At 41.1% G+C, this 24,317-nt stretch overlaps 1 protein-coding gene across 4 annotated transcripts in view; it reads right to left on the bottom strand.

Annotated features, from left to right (window-relative positions):
• LOC121303609 (protein crumbs homolog 2-like) overlaps positions 1-24,317 on the bottom strand; it is a 96,869-nt gene that overhangs the window by 36,091 nt on the left and 36,461 nt on the right. For all 4 annotated transcript variants that reach the window (XM_041234398.1, XM_041234396.1, XM_041234397.1 and 1 more), the window contains 3 exons: positions 4,524-5,465; positions 2,962-3,527; positions 2,117-2,282 (listed from right to left, as the gene is read on the bottom strand). In XM_041234398.1, coding sequence (XP_041090332.1) covers positions 2,117-2,282; positions 2,962-3,527; positions 4,524-5,465 — 1,674 coding nt within the window. The remainder of the gene's footprint in view (positions 1-2,116; positions 2,283-2,961; positions 3,528-4,523; positions 5,466-24,317) is intronic.

Here is a 24,317-nt window from a genome sequence, read left to right as displayed (position 1 = left end):
ACTCATATTTAAAATCTACATTTTCTACAAGCTTACATTACCATTTCATATTCTGATGCTTTGTCGCAAGATACATTTTCATTCCACACATGTAATATCGCATCATGGTTACCATCATTCTAATTGAAATAACATCTGGTCACAGAGGAGCTATATGTATAGAGAAAGATCCTGCACACATTCAAAATGGTCTCAAATAAACCTCAGAAACCCCAGAACACACAAGTGTATTACGAAGACTTTTATAGCATAAATTTACAATAATATGCACAGAACAAAACTAGAGACAGTTGAGCAGAACTAACTTGCACTTCTTATTTGGAGTGTGAGCTCCGCCCCTATCTTGCTTCAGCACAGCTGGACTCAGAGTCACTGGAAGGCAAGGCAGACGGGCCCGCTTCGTCCTGCCATGGAGACTTCAGCCGTCCGTCAGGGTACTGTGCACAATATTCAAAGTGATTTTCTCTTGTGCCCCATTTTCAAACCAAACTAGTAACTGTCACCGTATACCTATAGCAAAATCTCACCTACACCTTAACCCGATAATTTCTACATAACAGGATGAAATGACTGACAATGAAACTACAGTAGCCTATTAAAGGACTTCTGAGTTGACTGACAGCGACATCTAGCCATTCAGAGTGGAACGGAGACGGCACAGCAAGTATAAAAACTACACAAGCTAGAGATGATCTCTAAATGATTATTTTTGATAAGAAAATAAAAAATATGGAGTGGTTTTACAGTCAAACTCATTTTTGGGGGGAATTCAATGTTTAACGAGCTTTACGATTACAATTGAAGTTTGTTTTTTTAGTTACTATTTCACTATCGTTTTACATAATTTTTTATTATACAGTTACTATTAATGGATATGATTTGTGTTTGTTAACAGACATTTTCGTTATTACAGTTAACTAAATAAATACTGATTGCAATACTCTTAATAACTGAATACTGAACAACTGAATATGATTAACACTTTGATTAACACTAAACAAACAGTGGAGGGACAGACAAACAAAGCACGGTGAGTCCGAACAAACGTCTTGTGCTGGTCCTTCCAGCACGAAATAGCAATTATGTGCTTGAATTTAATTTACTTTATGCTTTTGCTTTCTCTTCTCCACACCCGTTCTCCACTCACCAAACACACAACCCCGAGTGAGTGAAAACATGCTGCTTTTATGCAGCTGTACCGAGACGCGATTGCTAATCAATTGGAGTCTCAGTACAACTGCACGTGAATCAGTCCAGTGAATTTCCCGTGCTCACATATTATTACATTTTACCTGCACGTGAAGAGCTGTGCAATCCTCGTGCCTAAATACAAATACACATTTTAAACACCCATGCTCGTAACCCATATTACATCCTTTGTACACCAACATTAACACACCACATGCAACATACAACACAGAAATACACACAGGGGCGGGGCAACGTTGCCACAGTGATATATAGACAGCCAGCCAACCAGATAACCGATAATTTGCTAAAGAAAGTATATAGCAAGTTGTTTCCCAGTCAGGGGTGTAGTGCTGGGGGTCAGGGGAGAGCATCGCCCTTCATGTTCTCTTGGGCAGGGAGTGCACCGTTTCTGTACTTCACGTGTAGAATATTGAACTGTTTTATCCCTATTAATATATGGAGATATACTTGTGTATAACCCATACAAATAAGTAAATAATACAATAACCGTAAGAAACCTTTGAGAGATAAATAATGGAAAAAGTTTGACTGTAGCATCTGGTCTGGAACAACAGGTGTGAACAATGTATAAGAGAGGTGAATGGAACCTGTATCAACCTGTAAAACAGCCAGCAGCTACACCTCACCCAGACCACACAGCTCAGCTACCTGGGGACAGGCAGTGGAAACACCCTCCAGCTACACCTCACCCAGACCACACAGCTCAGCTACCTGCGGACAGGCAGTGAAAACACCCTCCAGCTACACCTCACCCAGACCACACAGCTCAGCTACCTGCAGATAGGCAGTGGAAATACCCTCCAGCTACACCTCACCCAGACCACACAGCTCAGCTACCTGCAGACAGGCAGTGGAAAGGAGGCATTACTGCTTCTTATATCAAAGCTGTGTGTTTGGTACTTACACTCATAGCCCCCAGGCACATCCACACACTGGCTGAGGTGTGGACAGGGGCTGCTGCTGCACCACACTCTCCTTTCACACGTCCTGCCGGTGAAGTTCGCAAGACACGAGCAGACAAAGTCATTCCAGGTCACTTGACACGAGCCTCCATTCTCACAGGGTCCAGACTTCAGAGAGAATGACAGCGATGGAATTATTAACATGTTATTAACACAGCAATGGCAATTTGAAAAAAATGAAAACTATCATGTCCCTTTGAAATCCTACAGCTAACTGTGCTAGGTCCTATTTATGGCACATTCGATCATGTGACAGGTTACAACATTCAGTGCCTAATATGATGTGCCTACTTTATTTCTTATTGGTTAGTCATTCCATAGTATTCAGTCCAGCTTTGTGTATATAACAGGTACTGTGGCATAGGAATTATGAAGGGGGCAGGCTAACTGTAGGTGACTCCACTTCTTTCTTGGCTTACAGCCTGGCAGATAAAGATGCCAAGAGGTGGAATGACAAAAAGCTAGGGGCTAAACTGGGATTTGGAAACGGAATGTGCGAGTTGCAGGCCTCGGATTGTGCCATTGGCCCTGCTGTTTACATTTTTATTTTCCACAGTAAAGCAGCTGGCCAATGAACTTGTTTAATTCCCCATAGCTTCTTAGTAATCTACATGTGGACTGAATGTGGTGTGAATGAACTGAACTTCACATTCATGAAAAAAATCAACAGAGCAGAAAATCTGAATTAGACTACAAAACATTTGTCAACCTGTCTTACATTCTTTTAAATTTTACCATAAAATCTAGGAGTGTTTTTAAGGGTCTGGAATAAAGTTGTTTTAGTTACCCGGCAGGTGTCATCGCTGTGGCAACCCTGCATGACATTAACAGTCTCCCTGAATCCATACATGTCTTCTGTTGCGCTGGAGTTACCGTTCTCCAGAGGGAAGAACTCCAGGAGCGAGTTGTCGAGCCGCAGGTCCTGCAAACAGCCCTTGAAATACCCTCCCCAGGCGGATGCATCCTCTTCCACAGAGAGGCCTCCAACATGGGCTACATCCCCAGCCTTGACTGAGATGGAAGGCAGCCGGGTCAGTTTATAATCCAGGTGATACTGTCCAACCGTGACGTTGCCATCATTGGATTGCACGGTGAGGAGCTGCTTCTCTCCATTGGCACAGTACATGGGTGCCACTGCAGGAGGGCCCGACAGGATCTGCACGTTGATCCTGCCCATCTTCAGATAAAGGGTGAAGTACGGGCCTGTGTCATTTCTCAGCTGAAATATCAAGCCCTCTTGCTTCAGCGTGCGCAGGAAAAAGGAAACTGTGAAGTTGGAGCCGTGACTGCTGCTGATGTTAAAGGAGGTGGAACTAGTGCTGTCTTCCTGGCTGAAGGTTGCTGGTGTATACTCTGTTGGAAGAAGATGGTAAAATATAGACTGTAGCATTCTCAATAAAGCCTGGACTGCTACCAGAGATGTCTCAGGATTTTTGTAATTTGAAATGTTTGGCAAAATAAAGTGTTATAATATCACCTTGGTGGCCCTCAAGAGTATGAAATTTGTAGTTTTTTTTTTTTTTTTAATTTGGAATCGGAAATTATTTTTTCTCCCCAGTTTGGAAAGCTCAGTTATTATTTTTTATTTCAACCTGGCTCACTGCTGCCACCCCCGCGCTGACTCGGGAGAGACGAAGAGGAACACATGCGTCCTCCGAAACGTGTGCCGTCAAGTGTCTGTGTCTTTTCACTCTGCAGGCCCACCATGTAGCCACCTTAGAGCTACAGCATCCAGGGAATGCGGAGCTCCGGGCAGCTTACAGGCAAGCCTGCACCCGCAAGGCCAGTCCACAGAGGTTGTTAGTGCCCGGTGAGCCAAAGACACCCTGGCTGACCTAAGCCCTCCCCACCCAGGTCGCCAATTGTGCGCCTCTCCCTGGGAACCACGGTCGACAGTGGAATAGCCTGGACTCAAACAGACGACCTCCAGGCTACAGGGTGCATCCTGCTCTCCATGCGGAGTGCCGTTCCCAGATACGCCACTCGGGAGCCCAGTTGTAGAGTTTCTAGTGAGCTAAACGGTGGTGGATCTAAACACTGCCAGGCTTTTAATAATTCAAACAGGACCCTCCTTTGCATTTTAAAGCAAACAGCAAATACAAAAAGTTACAACTGCAGGTTTTCTTCCTTTTGTTTAATAGTTGTGGGTGGTTTATAGCAAGTGTACTAGCAAACATATACTGTTCAATATTTTTCGTAATGTTCCTGATCTTGGTACACAAAAAGCCTCATTGTTATTAATTAAAGGATTCCTTCACAATTACAATTATTAAACTAGAAAGCTCCTGATAAACGCTCTCTCTCTGTTGGAATCCTGCCCTTATTGAAGAATCTTTAAAAGAGTCTTACCGTTAGAACAATTGGGACCGTGAAAGGGACGGTAGCAGTGGCATCTGGAGCCGGTCCACAGATCCACACAGCTGCCCTGATCTGAGCACGGGTTGGGTTCGCACCACTCCGGCTTGCTGCAGCCCAGCTGCAAGCCCTCTGCCATGGTCTCAGAAATCCTCTGAGGAAGCACAGGTTGGGAATCAATCCGTAGGTCTTCTATGCAGCCAATGAAATTCGTCCTGCTTTCAGTGTTGTTGAGTAAGAACTCAGACTTGACCCCACCAACAGAGATCATCTTGAAGGACTCTGGAATATTACGGACCAGTTCCGAGCCATCCTGGGTCTTTGTGCAGTCTCCTCTCTCACAGTTTGTATGGGTCAGCACTAAACCACCTTTCAAAGTCACACTGATTTCCTGCCACTGGCCATCGTTTACTTTTCCAGGCAGAGATGCATAGATGCGAGAGCCCTCTAGCACTGCCCTAGCATGAAGGAGGCCCTCGACAATCTCCAGGTACATGTAGTCCGAGTAGTCCCCCCTGTAAAATATAATCCTATCAGGTAAGGTGGTCCTGAACCGGAGGCTGATGCTGGCTCTGGTGGTACCCACGCCCCTCTTGGTTCTGTTTCTCAGTGGAACCTCTATGAGAATGTAGCCTGTGGATGTGAAGGAAAATGTGGTTGAGGTGTTGCAGCGTTCGTCATAGAAACCCGGGGGGCACTGGCAGGAGTAGCTGTGAGTGCCGCTCTGGTAGGTAGGGTGGCAGGTCGCTCCGTTTTGACAGTCGTTCTCCTGGCAGCCCACCAGCTGGGTGTCACAGTTTTTGCCTCCCCAGGGGGTGGCGTCTTGTCCTGCTGCAGGGCAGAGGCAGGTATAGTCGTCGATGCCGTCTTCACACCGGCCCCCATTCGCACAGGGGCTGCTTTCACATTCGTCAATGTTGGTCTCGCAGCCCACTCCTGGAAGAAAAGGTGAAAAATGTAAAGCTGCAGACTGCAACAGTTTTATCATTATTGGGTGAATGTTTACTAGATTCTTCAGTAGTTCAGCCTTCTGTGCACTCTGCTTGATCAGAAACCAGACATTGTTGTCTTAATGGTTTGGTTAGGTTACCTCAGGTCATTTTAGTTCACACAATTGGCCATTCTTTCCCTCTCTACCAGCAGCCATTCTGTGAACTACAGCTGCAGTGGGGTATCAATACCAAGTGTAAGCTCTGTTGAAGCTCAAAAATACAAACATGATTTTTTCTTTTGTTTCCATTGTCAATGTTTGCTGTATACTGCACATAGAAATATCACACACTTTGGACTTACTTTTCGGAACAGTATTGTGTGTATTTAAAAGGTGAATTTGAAAAAGAAAAAAAATGTTTAAACCGTTTTCAAAACTTATGATCTCTTTGCACTTGCTTTAATATAGTCCAGTTAATCTGAATAATGAAAAATGAAATAAAAAACAATCTTACAATTAATAAAGGCATTCGAAAAAGAAATGAAGCGGAAGAAATGCTGTGCAGGCCGTGTCGTTCAAGTGTGGAAATATTTCAGGGGATTATGAAAACCACTGAGAAAAACCACTGAGAAACCTTTAATCTCATACACGAGACTAGGCATGTGAGGTCCAGCAATCCCTATATAATCTAACACAGCAGCCCTGCTATGTAATGTACTATACTATACAGCTATGGCCGAAAATTTGGCATCACCTATAATTTTAGGATTGAGACATCATAAAAAAAAAAAAAAAAAAAAAAAAAAAAAAAAAAATTATGAGCATAATTTAAATATTTTATTTATCATGTAATCAAAAAAACTGCAAAAACATTACATGTTACATTTTGAAATGTCACATTCTTCAATTTGTCAGTTTTTCGTTAAGTATATGGAAAACTACAAATTCAATATGTTAAAGTAACATTATTCAGCAGGTTTCAATCTATAGGGTGATGCAACATAGCTGTACAGTAGAGCCAAATGCACACCCACACACACACACACCAGTGAAGTTATTATGTGGCTGAAGGCATTAACCACAATATTTGGCCTGCTTGACTTAATATTTCGAAGTGTTTGCTGAAGTCTTTGAAGAACTCCAAGGAGAAAAAACACCTATTAATTCCAGAAAATTAAAACTCAACAACGAAGTACTTAGTCAATAAAACCCTAACTTCCACATAACTGCTCCTTCCAGTAACCAGGTTATTCCTTGACAGTATTATAGGGTCATTCCACATGAAATCAAATCACCAAAAACCTTGATCTCCTTTGATTTTCGTCAAATTGGGTGATGTGATTACGTTTTTTACATCTGGTAAGAATCCTGGCAGCGACATTCTGGGCTAGCTGCAGTCGGTTTATTGTGTCGGGAGACCACCATATAGAGACTTGAAGTAGTCGAGTCGAGAGGAGACAAATGCATGACAAAGTGTCTCCGCATCCAGGAGGGAAAGGTAGGGATGGACTTTGGAGATGTTTCGAAGATGGTAGAAGGAAGATTTGACCACGGAGGAGATCCATCAAATGAGAAGTTGCTGTCAAGTACACAGTTTTGTACTGCGGGGGAAGGCAGCAGAGACAGTTTCTGAGGTTCAGGGCAGCATTCTTGTTTTACATCCTACTAGAAGTAGTTCAGATTTGTTAGTGTTCAGCTGAAGAAAACTGGCAGACATCCAGACCTTGATGTCTTGAATGCAAGCTGAGAGCCAGACCATGGCAGAGGGGCTTCCAGGGTCGAGTTTTAAGTAGAGCTGGGTGTCGTCAGCATAGGAGTGAAACATGAGGCTTTGTTGGCGGATGAGGTGACCCAAGGGAGGCATAGATATTGAAGAGAATTAAATACAGATCAATACTGAAATGTGCCCTTTATAAAGTGAAAAACAAGAACACCCAACTATAACTCAACTAAGGTGTGTCCTTAAACCTGGTACTCTTCCATAAAACATTTATATATTATACTTACCAGTTTAACATTCTTGACATTAATGTTTGTAGCTAAAATTCTTGTAGTTTTGCAGTCTATTTAATATTGAAGACAATTAGTTGCATAAATGGCAAGTGCTTCCAATGACTTTCTTGGCGTTAAAGACATCAAAGCATGAGCCATTTGCAAAGCATCGTGGAGTGCGCTGCACTAAAGGTCGCACCTTAACAAAGAAGCAGATCAAGGACCACCAGAAGCTGAGTATATGTCCAGAAGTTATGTTACCCTTGTATGAAGTTGCTAGCCCATCATCCTCCTGACCAAGACCAAACATCATCCTCAACACAAAGTGACCCCAAGGAGTTCCAGAGAATCCAGCCCTCATGCTGTTCAAGACAAACTACCTGAAAGCAACAACATTTTCAAAGCTGAAAAGGAACATGAGATTTCACAAATAAACAAGGCCTTGGAGGCAATACAAGAACCTTCACTGAAGAGAAGGAAATTCACAAAAGGTATATGCAGCTCAGAAGGTAAAGAAGATCGGAGAAGCAATGACGAGAAAGCTAAGAAGAACAAACAGAAGTGGAAGACTGAAACAGTCAAGGAACAGGCTCGGCATACCAAGAGATGATGGCCCTGCTGAACGAAAAATGTAATTCAAATATCAGTCGAAGTAGGCAGGTTCATATGTTTTTGTCTTGGTCTACATGCAGGACTGCTGCTGAGTTTGGTGTTACCTACCACGTCCAGGACAGCCAAAGCTTTACAGGAAGAGAAAGGATGCCTATCGGATCCAAATCCAAACACTGGGAGGAGAATGCTAACAGAGGAGATTGCTCAAATAGTAAAATTGTTCTACAAGAGGGAAGATTAGTCGACTCATGGCCGGAAAGAAAGATTTTGTTTCTGTTTACAATAAAGAGTCAGGAAGGGGGGCGCTCCAACACAAACGGCTTGTTCTCTGCAATCTTTCAGAGGCCTATTGTTTCTTCAAATTACAGCATCCTGACATTAAGATTGGCTTCTCCAAATCTGCAGAGATGAAACCAAAGGAGAGTGTATTGGCAGGCAGTAGTGGTGCTCATGCTGTGTGTGTCTGCACAGCACACCAGCATGTAAAGCTGATGCTCATTTGTTCTTCCACAACTGAGTGTAAGTACAGAAGTGCCTTTGAATCACTATCGGCATTGCTTGCCTTACCTCATGTGTTCCCCACCTAACATCGACTGCCACTTAGGAAAGTGGCGATTTCAACAGTCAAATACAAATGCTCTTTCAAGATAGCCTGATGGACACAGTGGAGTATCTGAAGTGGACTACAACTGACAGAGCCACTCTTCAGACAATAAATGAACCCGTTAATCAGTTCATAGAGACTTTCACAAGCCATCTCCAACGTCTTTGGCAACATGATTTCATTGCAAAGATGCAGATTGCAAATTATCAACAGCTGAGGGATGAACTCCTAGTTGATGATTTTTCAGAAAACTTTCGTCATGCAAGATGAAGCACAATCACACCACTGGAACACCTCTCGGGCAACCATCCATTCTTTTGTTTGCTATTGGCAAGACAAAGAAGGGAATTCTCAGCACATGTCATATGTTGCAATATCAGAATGCATGATTCATAACACAGTCGCTGTTTATCTCTTTCACAAGCATCTTTTGAGGTTCTTGGAGAACAAATTTACAAGAAAAATCTATTACTTCTCTGACGGGTGTGCAGGGCAATATAATAACTATACAAATTTCCTCAACATTTGCCAGCACTTGGAAGATTTTGGCGTAGAAGCAGAGTGGAACTTTTTTGCAACATTTCAGACCCTGTGATGGTGTAGGAGGATCCATTAAACAAATGGCAACAAAGCCAGTTTGCAGTGTCCATACCACGACCAGATCCAGACTCCACACCAACTGTATAGGTTTGCAAGAGAAAACATTCCTGCTCTTGAAGTAGAATACTTCACGATAGCAGAATGGCAAGCTGAGCAAGATTTTCTAGAGCGACGATGCCTCAAGTTAAAAACTGTGTCTGGCACACTGCATCTCCACTTCTTTTAACCAGTTTCCAAAGCCAAACAAAGAGAAGAAGCATCACTTAAAATACCAAACATGCGCTGACAGAAGTACTACTGGTGGGGACAAAATTAAACATGCACAATTCAGTAGTAATTTTTATTTAATTCAGCTGTATTTGTTTGTTTTAGCCAATTATGTAAATAGGGCACTGTGACAGGGTCTTCCTCGTGTCATGCGTGTGGGTCGCCGCTGTTCAAGCTTACAGAGAGAAACTCCAGTACAGGCGCGCAGGTTTTATTAACAAACAAATAGAAAACGAAAGTAAAATAAAAAGGTGGTCATGTGACGTTACCAGCGACGGTAACGCACAGAGGACAAATACAGAAAATTGTACAAAAAGTGCAAAATAAAACACAATACAACAAACTATAAATCAAAGGTGCCGTGAAAACATCAGGCCTTGCAGCAGCCCCGAGCCATCTCCCGCGGATGTTTTAAACCTGACGGACACTCAGTCGAGACCCGCCCGCCTGCTGATTGAGAACCAGCACAGCCAATCACTTGCTGCCCTTCCCCTCAACCAAGCATAGCAGGCAGCAAGTCTCAATCGAGCGCCCGTCTGTAAACAATAATTCAATTGCACAAATCAACTCCCAAAACGACACAAAATAAACCCATTCCCACATATAAATCACACCAACACTAATTTACCACTGTGCAGGGCAATCGCACTGCCACAGGCACCTTGGTTAATTCATGAATATATTAATGGCTGTTACAGCTGTGTCAGTTCATTGCAGCTTCAATTTAACAGTTGAGAAGTGTATACTCGATTGCAAATAAATATCTTTGTTTAATTGTATTAGGTGTGTAGTCGCTTCACTTAGAATATTCACCTGACACTCTGCATTCAAAATTAAATTCACAGGAAATGTAGATAAGGGTCTAGGCTACAATCTATCATTAAACCTGACAAAAATCCAAGGTTATGCGATTTGACTTGGGTGAGGTCAAAAGGTCATAGAATCACACAACTTTTTTTTTATCTTGTATTTCATATGAATTTTTTTATAATGAACAAATAGTCCTATTTGAGAACTTTAAAATGAAACCAACACCAGCTTCTATGCCAATTCTGGAGGAAGTTATGACCATGTAAAGATAGGGTGGGTGCTCAAATCAGGTCAAGCTTCAAACCTGTATCTCATGCATGGGAGGTCACTCAGGCCTACAATTCACAGTGTAACCATTTCTTTCAAAGACAATAACATGTGCAAATGTTTATCAAAATCAGAGGCATTCAACTGAAAAATTGCTGTTTTTTTTATTGATTTCAGATGGATTTACAATGTTTTATTCTCTTTGAACAAATTGCTCTTGCTTCAGAATACTACCTAAGGATCCTTCAGCCTCTTTTAAAAAAAAAAAAAAAAGAGTTATTACAGGCACAACCCTTTAAAATGTGCTCATTTGTTTCTTCTAGGTAGCTCTGCAAACACCCTTGATAATATAAACAGATCCCCAACATCCTGCAACTCCTCTGCACTGGCAAATGAATTATTCTGACAGCTTTATTAGAAGAAAGAACTTCAACAACTCCCCACACACCTCTGTAATGTTTGCACAGAGCGTGCCCTGGTTCCAGATAGCAGCTTTGATTTTTCTACACCCTGAATGAGCTCAATGGGTAATGCAATACCTTGGCAATCCCTTAGTTTATAGTACAGTACCACTGCACCGCTCTGAACTGCTTTCAGTTCATAGTTTTCCTGTGACTCAGAATGGGGCTTTCTTTTTTTAGAATTGTGGTGTCATCATACCATCATCATACGACTCTATATTTTTCAAGAATTTGTAAATAGGTGCTCTATCTGAATGCATGGTACATCTGGTGGGGGTGGGCCAGTGCCATTTTGGCTGTATTAAACATCATACCATATCAGAAATGATCTAAACCAATCTAAACACAACCCTCTTACTGAGACAAACATACACTTCATGATCTTCTGTAAGCACATTGAAAATCTTATGTTAAGAGAAAGATATCACACAACATCCAAACAAGCAACACCAGAGCCAAAGTAATCCAACCACAAGCAACTCCAGAGCCAAAGTAATCCAACCACAAGCAACTCCAGAGCCAAAGCAATCCAGCCACAAGCAACACCAGGGCCAAAGCAATCCAGCCACAGGCAACACCAGGGCCAAAGCAATCCAGCCACAAGCAACACCAGGGCCAAAGCAATCCAGCCACAAGCAACACCAGGGCCAAAGCAATCCAGCCACAAGCAACACCAGGGTCAAAGCAATCCAGCCACAAGCAACACCAGGGCCAAAGCAATCCAGCCACAAGTAACTCCAGAGCCAAAGCAATCCAGCCACAAGCAACACCAGGGCCAAAGCAATCCAGCCACAAGCAACACCAGGGCCAAAGCAATCCAGCCAGGAAGAGGGCACATATCACCATATCGTCTACAGTGACGATGGCCAAGAGAAAAAATCTTTGCTGACTGCTCACCCCTCTGCAGGTGTGGGTGCCTCTTTGCTGACTGCTCACCCCTCTGTGGGTGCCTCTTTGTTGAATGCTCACCCCTCTGTGGGTGTGTGTGGGTGCCTCTTTGCTGACTGCTCAACTCTCTGTAGGTGTGTGTGGGTGCCTCTTTGCTGACTGCTCAACTCTCTGTGGGTGTGTGTGGGTGCCTCTTTGCTGACCGCTCACCCCTCTGTGGGTGCCTCTTTGCTGACTGCTCACCCCTCTGTGGGTGCCTCTTTGCTGACTGCTCACCCCTCTGTGGGTGCCTCTTTGTTGAATGCTCACCCCTCTGTGGGTGTCTCTTTGCTGACTGCTCACCCCTCTGTGGGTGTGTGTGTCTCTTTGATGTGGAATCCCATTTAAAACTTTGAATCTAAAGCATTCCTCTAAACCATCAAAAGGAAAGAGTTGGTTAAATACAGAATGATATAGCCTGCGGTGGCGTTCACACATTGAAATTACTCACACATTTTGATTAATCGTGTGTGAATAATGTATTAATTTATTTGATACGGTATCCGTAAGATATTCTTTCAATCTGTAAAACAGTAGATTGTTGTATATTTTTGACTAATGGAAATTAAGTTTCTAGCTAGAAATAACTGTTATATTGCAGTTATACAGGGTCTCTGCAGTAACCCCACCCCCACTGCTATTGTGTACGGGTATCAGACTGCTATTAAATTGGGATGCAGCACCAATCTCGAAGTTAAAGAAGTTGCTGTCTTGTGTGAGGTGGTTTGCAGCAGCTATTTTGTTCAAAGTAGAGCAGGGTTGCTTAGGCTGGCTTTTAGATCTCTCTCACAGGCATCTATTTGTTGGGTTCCCCTTTGGTCATCTAGTAAAAGCACTACAGCGTGGAGTACAGGGCAAGTCATGCCAGCGTGGTTAGAATCCTGTTAGCGCCAAGTTGCCAGTCTAGACTGGGGAAATTAATTTATGTAAAAATGATTATAAAAGAACACTCATTTGCCTTTGTAGTTTACATTACCAATATGTCTTCCATGTAAAGTCTTATTGTTTTTACGATTTGAACTGGTCATTTTTGAAGGTGAACAACGGTTTGCCTCTGTGGTCCTCCTGTTTGTCACTGCATGGTTTCACAGCGAATCTTGTCTTTCTGGCTGAAGAACAGTGAAAAGTCCTGTTCTTCAACACATTCATCTGTAACATATACTTTCATATTGTGTTTAATTTCTGTAAATCGCTTCGGATAAAATAAGTATCTTCTAAATAATAATAATAATAATAATCTGCAGTTTAACACAGAGATATTTCAAGCGGAATGACTTTCTAACAGTCTCTTTTGCACATGCTGCCAGCCCCAGCCAATACAAACAGCACAGGTGAAAAGCAGCTCAATGAGGGAGCAGCTGCTCCCTATCCTTTGACCGGAACATGACCCCTGTCCAATCCACCTCTGTGATGCGACAGGCAGAAACCCCACAGCAAGTGCGAGTATTCGGAGATCTGGGGATTTGACAGTCTACACATCCAGTCTCTGATTGTAACCCGAATCATGCATCAGTACCAGTGAGCAAGAAACAAACTCACACATTCACATATAGATTCCATAGTTACAGCTGTATTCAGATAGAGAAAAGAGTAAATACCCTGTGAAATTCCACATACATTCACTGGGACATATGGAGACTTGATATGCAGGCAGTTCGCTGGAAGACTGTGAAGGACTGCTACTTAGTATTTTCTTTTCTGTATTTCTTATCGTTTCTGATCCAACTAAACCAGAAAGCAAAAGCCCCTTTAGAATTAGAAAGCCGGTTTAGCCTAGCCAGTTTACAAAATGAAAGTCGAGTTTGTATTTCAATACTGCATAATTACTGTGGATCACGTCTACATTCCAAATTTCTCAAATATGTTTACCCAAATGTACTGTGCGTGGGTCGGGCACACAAAAAGTGCAGTCTATGTAGTAAAATGTACAAAAATGCATACAATAAACAGTACACGTTATATATTGACATATTTAATTTGCTAGCATGGTGTTTATAAATCTGCTTAACTGAAATGATAATGGCATCCTTTCAATATATACAAGGTAATGCATTACCAAATGTCCATTGAGCTAGCGAACAGTTTGCCAATTAATAGCATGAACACAATATTTAATTAAGAAAGCACACACTGTAACAAAATCAACAAGACATGTTAGTAAACAGCAGCTCAAATAATAAGCAAGCCTTCTCCATTCTAATCTAAATTGAGAATGAAGCCTTGGAGAATTCAGGGATGCACTGTTTTCCATGTTACATAGTAAAGGGAACAGTCCTTTTAAATGGGTCAAACTCCCTTCATTGCTACACCAGCACTGTGACAATTTCCTCAAACACGATATGAATTAAGGCGACATGCCAGTTACCTGTTACGAGCCAAATTCCGTACAAAATCACTTGCATTAGAAGAGGTTTCATTGTGTCTTCCCCGTAGACATTTGTGACATTGTCGGAATAAAGAACAAAAAAAATAACAATAAAGAAATGCTTACAAAAAAAAGGTCAGCATGTGTGCTGTCTCCCTGTGCCAGTCAGGCAGAAGTGATTAGAGCTGAAGCAGCCTATACACTGTGAGCCTCTCTCCAACACATCTTACTGAGAGCTAATCCGCTCTGCTTCATTCCCTCCCAGCTGGCTCCTGTCAGTGCTGACAACAAGAATGTTTGTCGAGGAAGCAGTCCCACATGATACATCGCCGGTCATGCCTGGCACTGCCGGGCTCCTTTGTAATTACTTCACTGAGCAGAGCTAGCTGTACTTTTCCTTTTCTGGTTTTAAAAGTTAGGCAGGGTTCTGCTTCAGACTGCTTGGTTTGGATCTGTGAGCCTCTTCATAAAGCCCTGCCAACGCACCTCAATAATCCTGACCTGAAGTATCACCTCATCCCTCAAGCACAATCCTAGGTGAAGGACAGGCTGCTGACAAGGGCGGCCACATGCTTAGAAGGGGATGTAAAAATGAATTGTCACACTTTTGTGTATAGAGGTGTGTATCGTTTGATTTATGATACCTGCAGTTAACCAGATGGCCTTGAAATAACTGGACTTTATAGCTGGTATGAGTATAGACTCTCTCTCTAGCTCATTTAACTGTCTTTTAACAACATCTGTTAAGATCATTCCATGGAGCCCTTCAGGACTGTAACAGGTATCGTCATACTTACTGTATCATGACCAGCATATTGTGATACAGTACATCTTGTATTGTTACACCCCTAGGGTTTAGGAACCTATACTGTACCATTTAAAGTTAGACACTAACTCATTTGCGCCTAATTCACAAAGTACTATCAACACATCGACTGGAAAAGTCCCACGGAGTCATTAATCTCAGCATTGCTAAAACAGTGCCTCCCCTAAACTGCTCCTGTAACAACAAAGCAAATTAATAACATATTCATTTAGAGGCTGAGTTTAGTTTAAACATTGCTGACTGTGCATCTACTATAATGGGGTCAGATTGTGGTAGGTACAGTGGCTCTCTAAAGTATTCACCTCCCCTTGGACTTTTCCACATTTTATTGTGTTACAACATGGAATCAAAATGGATTTAATTAGTTATTGCGACTGATCAACACAAAAAAGGTCCATAATGTCAAACTGAAAAATAAAATCTACAAAATTGTTCTTGAGTCAATATTTGGTAGAGGCACCTTTGGCACCAATTACAGCCATGAGTCTATTTGGATAAGTCTCTACCAGCTTTGGACACTGCAATTTTTGCCCATTCTTGTTTGCAAAATTGCTCAAGCTCCGTCAAGTTGTATGGGGACCTTTGGTGAACAGCAATTTTCAACTCTTTCCACATATTCCCAATTGGATTGAGGTCCGATACTTTGATGGGGCCACTCCAGGACAATTACCTTTTTGTTTTTAAGCCACTCCGGTGTGGCTTTGGCTGCATGTTTGAGGTCATTGTCCTGCTGGAAGATGAATCTTCTCCCAAGTCCCAGGTCTCTTGCAGACTTCAGCAGGTTTTCCACCAGGATTTCTCTGTACTTTGCTGCATCCATTTTGCCCACTATCTTCACAAGCTTTCCAGGCCCTGACGCAGAGAAGCATCTCCACAGCATGATGCTGCCACCACCCTGCTTCACGGTAGGGATGGTGTTCTCAGGATGATGTGCAGTGTTAGGCTTGCGCAAAACATAGCGCTTACCATTGAGGCCAAAAAGTTATATTTTGGTCTCATCAGACCATAGAATCTTCTTCCACTTGGTCTCAGAGTCTCCCCCATGCCTTCTGGCAAACTCTAGCCGAGATTAGATGTGAGTTTTTTCAACAATGGCTTTCTTTTTGCCACTCTCCCATAAAGGCCAGTTTTGTGAAGCACCTGGGCTATTGTTACCGTATGCACAGTGTCTCCCAACTCAGTCGTAGAAGACTGTAACTCCTTTAGAGTTGGCATAGGCCTCTTGGTGAACTCCCTGACTAGTGCCAGTCTTGCCTGGATACTTTTTGAGGATGGCCTGTTCTAGACAGATTCATAGTTGCGTCATATTCTCTCCATTTCTTAATAATGGACTTTACTGTGCTCCAGGGTATATTCAATACCTTGAAAATGTTCTTATATCCTACCCCTGATTGGTGCTTTTGAAAACCTTATTTTGGATTTGCTTTGAATGTTCCTTTGTCTTCATGGTGTAGTTTTTGTTAGGAAATGTACTAACCAACTGTAGGACCTGCCAGACCTCCCACATGACCTGAAATCATGTGAAACACCTTAATTGCACACAGGTGGGCTCCATTCAACTAATTAAGTGACTTCTAAAGACAATTGGTTGCACCAGAGCTTATTTAGGTGTGTCATAGCAAAGGGAGGTGAATACCTATGCAATCAATTATTTTCTGTTTTACATTTGTAATTAATTTAGAACAATTTGTAGATTTTATTTTTCACTTTGACATTATATACTTTTTTATGTTGATCAGTGACAAAAACTCTCAATTAAATCCATTTTGATTCCATGTTGTAACACAATAAAATGTAGAAAAGTCCAAGGCGGGTGAATTCTTTTTTTTAGAACCACTGTATGTGATGCAGACTGTCCCTAATGAGTGCCTAGTCAATAATCTTTAGATTCAAAGTGTTGAATATTCATAGCTGGATTCCAATGGGATGCTCATTGATTTGCGTTGAAGATTCATAGCTAGATTCCAATGGGATGCTCATTGATTTGTGTTGAAGATTCATAGCTGGATTCCAATGGGATGCTCATTGATTTGTGTTGAAGATTCATAGCTGGATTCCAATGGGATGCTCATTGATTTGTGTTGAAGATTCATAGCTGGATTCCAATGGGATGCTCATTGATTTGTGTTGAAGATTCATAGCTGGATTCCAATGGGATGCTCATTGATTTGTGTTGAAGATTCATAGCTGGATTCCAATGGGATGCTCATTGATTTGTGTTGAAGATTCATAGCTGGATTCCAATGGGATGCTCATTGATTTGTGTTGAAGATTCATAGCTGGATTCCAATGGGATGCTCATTGATTTGTGTTTGCTTGTGGATTTTGCTCTCATGAAGGCTGAAGGACTCTGGCACCAGGGAGTTTCCACTCACAGTGAGACACAAGTCAGTGCTGAGCTGCATTCAGTCCTGCACCTCTCACAGACTGATGAGTGTGCTGAACTGAGCGCTGGAATTGTGAACCTCAGTCCTGAGCTGCATTCAGTCCTGCACCTCTCATAGACTGATGATTGTGCTGAATTGAGCGCTGGACTTGTGATGTGGGCTAATGTCTTAGTTTAGACCAACAAACTCATTTTGTGCGATCTGAGCTGGATTTGAACCCAGAACAGACTAGAAAATAAACCAGCTGCGGCAATTGTCTACTTCAAACAAAACAGAATTCTTTGGACAATTAAAATGAATGTCAAGGAGGTTAAACAATCAAACTAATATTTTGCTTAATTATACCTTTTTAATTGTTCTTAGTTCATAATAATGTGCAGATTTCAAGTTACTTATACAATTGTATAGTTCACTTGAAATTTTCAACTGTTTAAGAGCTGAAAAAGATTAAAAAGACCTAATTAAGCAAAGTATTAGTTCAATTAAGGGTTTAGTGAAGTAACTAAGATCTCAGCTGGAATGACAATCACAGGGGTCCCGAGGACTGGGTTTGAGAAGCCCTACACGGTGTACACACACCCCCACCCCCACCCCACCCCAAAGAGGTGACTGATTTGGTCATCTTTTTAACATCATAACAAAAATATTTAAGAAAAATAAACTTACATGGGAGCACGCAACATTTTCTTAAAAATAATAATTTCTCATAACTAAGGGAAATCATTTTGCACAGTTTGAGCACACAAAAGTGCTTAGCAATCTCTTTATGGTCCTCTCATCCAAACATCACAAGATGACATTTCAAACACAATAAATTACACCCAGAAACAGCATATTAGCTTATTAGAAAAATTATTGTCGCCAGGAATTACTATTAAGTGGAGTTGCTTTGTTTTAACTTTCAGATTAAGTCAAATGTTGACATCTGCACAGGATGGCATCTGTAAGACGCTGGGTTAGAAACTCACACGAGTCTTGTACCCAGCCCTAGCTTTTTAAAATACCACCAAGTAAGTATATTGTTGAAATGATTCAGTGCCCAGGAGTTTGGGCAACCCCTTTTAAACATATTGTTCCTTTTTGCTGCATGGACTGCTAGTAGTCAGCCTAAAGACACTGGTGAGGCTTATTGCAGTGTGTTCACTTCAGAGCAGATTTGCCAGGTCCTGCCTGTTCAAACCCTGGCTCCTACTGATTTCAATAATATACCTAAGCAAAGGAAGCACAGGACTTGATGTAGGGCTATAACCAGAAAGATGTACTGGTATTTGGCAAATCAGTAACTCTCTGATTTCTCATACGTGATTTATAATAACATGTATGCAATAAAAACATGGTGGAGATCATAAGAGGCAATATTGAAATGTACAGCCTGCTTCCCCGCTGTTCTCCTGGAAAGTGCCCAGTGTTAAACAGGGGACAGGCAGGACAATACATTCCAGACCCACATGCTATAAGGTCCCCAGCAGAATCCCAACATAATGTGTGCAATCTCCCTCTCTAGAGACGGACCGTGCAGCATGGTATGTTATCTATAATGTGATTACAGACAAAGAAACTGCAGGACTCCGGAGCTTAGATTAGTACCACAGTATAGTGACAATTAACCTAAATGCATTATAAAGCATGTCAAACAGCACCCTACTCATGCACGCAATCCTACCAAACAACAGACTGTAGAAAACAGCTGAAGGAAAACTTATAGATTCATTTGCATCATTAGAAGGTTGTTTTATTTTGTATCTGTTTCAGAGGGGGATGTCATTAGTGCCCACCCTTTAGTTTTGTACTGGCTTCCTTACAGAAAGTCCACGCTTGCTCTGAGCTCCAACATTAAAATATTCTGGTGACTTTATTAAACAAGACAAACATCCAGAAGTGCAGAAACATTCATTATGATTATTACTATCCCACAGTGAGATAGTAAATAGATACATAAATAAATAAAGATTGTTAGGGACATCCATCATCTGTCATTTCTACTGCAAACCAATAACAATAATAAATACAATTCTTCAAAAATGCTTTTTGAACAATCTGGTTCTTTATTCCAACAGAATCTAGAACACTGAAACTCACTGAGATATCCCAATTAAATGTGTTCCACTACAACCCCCACCCACCCCAATCCCACACACACACACACACACACATTCACAGCATGTAAACAAGCAAAAACAAAAAGTTTACCATTCACAGTGAGAATATACTGCAGGAATATAGGTAATAAGAGAGGTGCAATCAGCAACCAATTTCCGATAGGTAATAAATCAACACTGATCCATCCATTGAGAACATCATCATTCAAATACAAGAGCCAAAAAGCAAAAAAAAAGACATTCAGTTTTTTGCATTATATTCAGACATTTCTCATCACAGGACAAATGCAGCCGGAGGAGCTTTGGTGTAAAAGCGCACGAGGAAAGCAACTGCTTCTGTAACCTTTGCAATAAGGAAGCCAGCAGCAATTGCAGAAAGCTTATAGGGTTTTTAAGAATAACTACAACAGCTGTAAATAAAAAAATAAATAAATGAATTCTTATTAGTACACTGATTATCCTGATACTTCTTAGAGCAGTATGTCACTTCCAGTTTTTTTGTCTGGGGTTTGGCCTTTCATAACTGAGCAAGGTGGCTATGCACCAGCATTCTAAATGGACCCCAGGGACAACTTTGAGTCTGTCTGTGATCACAGACCTTAAATTACATTGGAAATGTAGGGTAGGATCTGCACTCGACTGCCTCTTTAGCACCCAGTGAATCTGATCACTTGAGCATTCTATGCTATGTAATGCCAGGTAATGGACCGGGGAGTGTATTAGGTTGGTCTAAATATTGAAGCTGTTTATATAATTAAAATAGGGCCCTTTGTAAAAAAAATAATAAAAATAATAATTTCCAACTGTGAATCTGTATGCAGTGTATTTCTGTCTTACAGGTGTGTTAGTGATATGAAGATCCACACTCATAAAGATTTATTAAATAGATGTCTGTGTGTTTAATTAAGCTCCCAAGCATTCAGCTTAGCTTGCCTGCTTGATTGGGTAGGAATACTTCAATTAGAATGAAGCCCCACCCACAACCCTGGGGCTCATCTGCTCAATTAAGTGGAAAAATATACACTGGCAGCTTTATTATCTTTCTTCCCTATTCTGTGGGTATTTTAATTGTAAGATTACTTTATTTTACCAATTATTTTGGGACTGTATTCAGAATGAGACTTATGATTTACTAAGCATTTGGCCTCATAAAGTTTACGCCAAACTAGTTTTAAAAGCCTTTTATTTACAATCACTATTATCACAGATACCCCTTTTCTTCAATTGAAGATCTTTGGCTTTGTTGCTTGTGCTGTATTTTACTGTAAACTTCAATTCGGAATGTGTAGCTATTTCAATGAAAACGCTATACTGTAAATTAAACTATATACTGTACTGTATTATCAGTGCACACCCCGCAGGGCTGGACTGCACTCAGGGCAATTACTGGTCATCTACTGATCCCTCCACTCTGTGTATTATCAGTGCACACCCCACTGGGCTGGACTGCGCTCAGGGCAATCACTGGTCATCTACTGATCCCTCCACTCTGTGTATTATCAGTGCACACCCCGCAGGGCTGGACTGCACTCAGGGCAATCACTGGTCATCTACTGATCCCTCCACTCTGTGTATTATCAGTGCACACCCCGCAGGGCTGGACTGCACTCAGGGCAATCACTGGTCATCTACTGATCCCTCCACTCTGTGTATTATCAGTGCACACCCCGCAGGGCTGGACTGCACTCAGGGCAATCACTGGTCATCTACTGATCCCTCCACTCTGTGTATTATCAGTGCACACCCCACTGGGCTGGACTGCGCTCAGGGCAATCACTGGTCATCCAAGGCAAAACTTTTAATCGCACTTTTTATACCAAGCTACAGAGGAATGCAGGGTAAGATTCTCGTCAGACTTAATTAATGGAAGGATAAATAATATAGCATATAGAAAACATACAGAGTAGGTTTTATACTGCTTGAGCCAGGCTATGTTTTATACTGCTTGAGCCAGGCTATGTTTTATACTGCTTGAGCCAGGCTATGTTTTATACTGCTTGAGCCAGGCTATGGACCACACGTTCTGAGAGGTGAGCATTCATATCAGGCATTTTTTAATTGGGTAGAAAACCGGCTAAACCCGAGCTGTCTCTTTTAAATTCCATCCTATAACACGCTGTGCTTGCATGAGCCCCTTCAGTTTACTTGTTTAAGTACATTTTTGCTACGCTTTTCCTCCGCTGAAAATTAATGCACAACAGAAGGAAGACAGCTGGCATTTGGTTTGAAAAGCTTTTGATTGGATTTGATTCTGGTCAGTCCGCTAATGCATTCCAGTAGACCCACCCCATCCCTAAATCCCCAATCAAGCTCCATGAGGTTAATGGGTTAAACTAATCCCTATCTGTACTAATCATCAAAGGCTGACCACGACTCACACTCTATAAAGATCTAATGACCTTTAATAATTCATCATTTTGCACTGAGACCTTGTCATGGCAGTTTCTCTGTGATACTAATTTAAAGCGATAAGCTGCTTACACAGAGAAAGAAGCTCCTGGGATTCATTGTCAAAGCAGATGAGATTAACTACTAATTATTTTCCTGTCTCAAACACAACTGAATTCTCACAGAGGATCTGTCTAATGGTTGCATTTCTGTAATGAATTCAAGGCTTTTAAATTAATCCATTTAAATTTCTTATATCTATACAGCTCTGGCTTTGCCTCACCCTACAGAATGAATTAATTTCTTCATAAAGTCAAATGAAACCTGCTGAATAATGTTACATTAACAAATTCGATTACACAGTGCTTGGTTCCATATACTTAACAACAACCTGACAAATTGAAAAATGCGACATTTCTAAAACTAACATGAAATACTGTGCTACTATTATGGCTTCCAGTAGATTTCATTTTGTGGTTTCTTTGATTACATGATGTTAAATAAAAGATCAAAATGAGGTTACATGTATTATTATTATTATTATTATTATTATTATTATTATTATTATTATTATTATTATTATTATTTTAAATGTTTTTATTATGTAACAACCTTAAAATTCTAGGTGACACAAACCCTTTGGCCAGAGCTGTAGACAGACAGACACACATTCTTTCAAGATTCTGTTTATATTTTTGCATTTGGTATTTAATGTAATGCGATCTTCACTCTACTGCTTCTGGGAACCAGGAAACAGATAGTTAAACATTCCTATATATATATAGTACGAAGCAGAATTTCTCAAATCAAAAGCCAAACAAAACCAGCCTCTTCAGCGCAATGGAGAGAAGAAGTGATGATGCTATCGCTACTTGGAGTGTATATTTTAAACCATGTTGTCACTCGCTGTGAGTTAATTCCATGCCTTCGTTATTCAACTGTCCTTGGATCAGTAAAGCCCCAGTGCTGTACTATAGGTATATGCCGGTCACAATACTTAAAGATAAGATAGTACAGATACACTGTACTATCTATGACATGCAATAAGATAAAACAGTGATTAACGATGGGTTACTTTGCTAAAAGTCACATAATGAGAGAGGGAAGCTGTTAATCACATGACTCTATCATTCCTTTATCAATACCCAATGAACCCTCACTGGAGGATCAAGTGATTCAATGTACCAGGTTTGACTTGCCTGTATCCAAGCTTATGGGTTTAATTCATTTAGCCAAAAATGACTCCAAACAAAGAGTAATCTTTCAAATTAATCTAGCGGTAAACCAATCAATAAGGAATATTGAGCACTAGAAATCTACAAACCCGTTACTGAAAAAATATCTGCCGTTTCATTGAAAAATGGTTAGGTGAGGTGTCAGGAGCTGCTTATCACACATTAAAGGGGGTCCCAACATTGTTCAGGTGAGGTGTCAGGAACTGCTAATCACATATTACAGGGGGTCCCAACATTGTTCAGGTGAGGTGAAGGAGCTGCTAATTACATATTATAATCTCTGCTAGTTAAGGGGGTCCCAGCATTGCTCACCCTCCATACATCACTTTAACAGATCTGTATTACTAAACATACAAGTGTTGAAAGCTATGGAGAAAAGATGACATGGAAGTCAGATAACAAACATTTCCACTCATGCCTTCACTACCAAATCTGCATGCCAGACATTGTGTACCCAGTCAGTATTTGAAACAAGGGCCCCCTGCAGTACTGTAACTTCAGTGTGCAGCAATGAAAAGAGCAATGCTGTTCTTGTTCTAAAGCACTCCCATAGTTAAAACCGTTACGCTCCCTCCTATCCTACACTTGTTGTGCGAAACTCTTCTGGAAGAAAGGTTAGTTAAAAAATTATAAATTATAAAAATATAATATTATAATTATAAAATTAAAATTATAATTATAAAAACAGCAGGGCTCCACAGTCATGTTCAGTTTTTTCAGTAAAATATAAGCAGATCCTTTTGGGTGGTTGGTTAATGTACCTTAAGTAAGATTTAGGTGTTGGCACAAAACCTTAACACTGAACAGGCATGGCATGCAGCAGTAGGAGGTTAAATTCTGGGTAACACTTTACATCAAGTGTCTCTAATTACTGTGCATTTACATAGCCGTTACTTAGTAAATACATCTGTGCTTACACATGATTACAATGTTATAATGTGTAAACCTTTGTGCACAATATAACCCCAAACCAAGCTCTTTCTGATAAAAGTGTGTATTTAGATATATTGGATTTCA

This window comes from Polyodon spathula, chromosome 34, assembly GCF_017654505.1.
Source record: "Polyodon spathula isolate WHYD16114869_AA chromosome 34, ASM1765450v1, whole genome shotgun sequence".
NCBI lineage: Eukaryota > Metazoa > Chordata > Actinopteri > Acipenseriformes > Polyodontidae > Polyodon > Polyodon spathula.
Note: the sequence above shows the minus strand (reverse complement) of the source record. Positions and strands in the feature narration are given on the sequence as shown.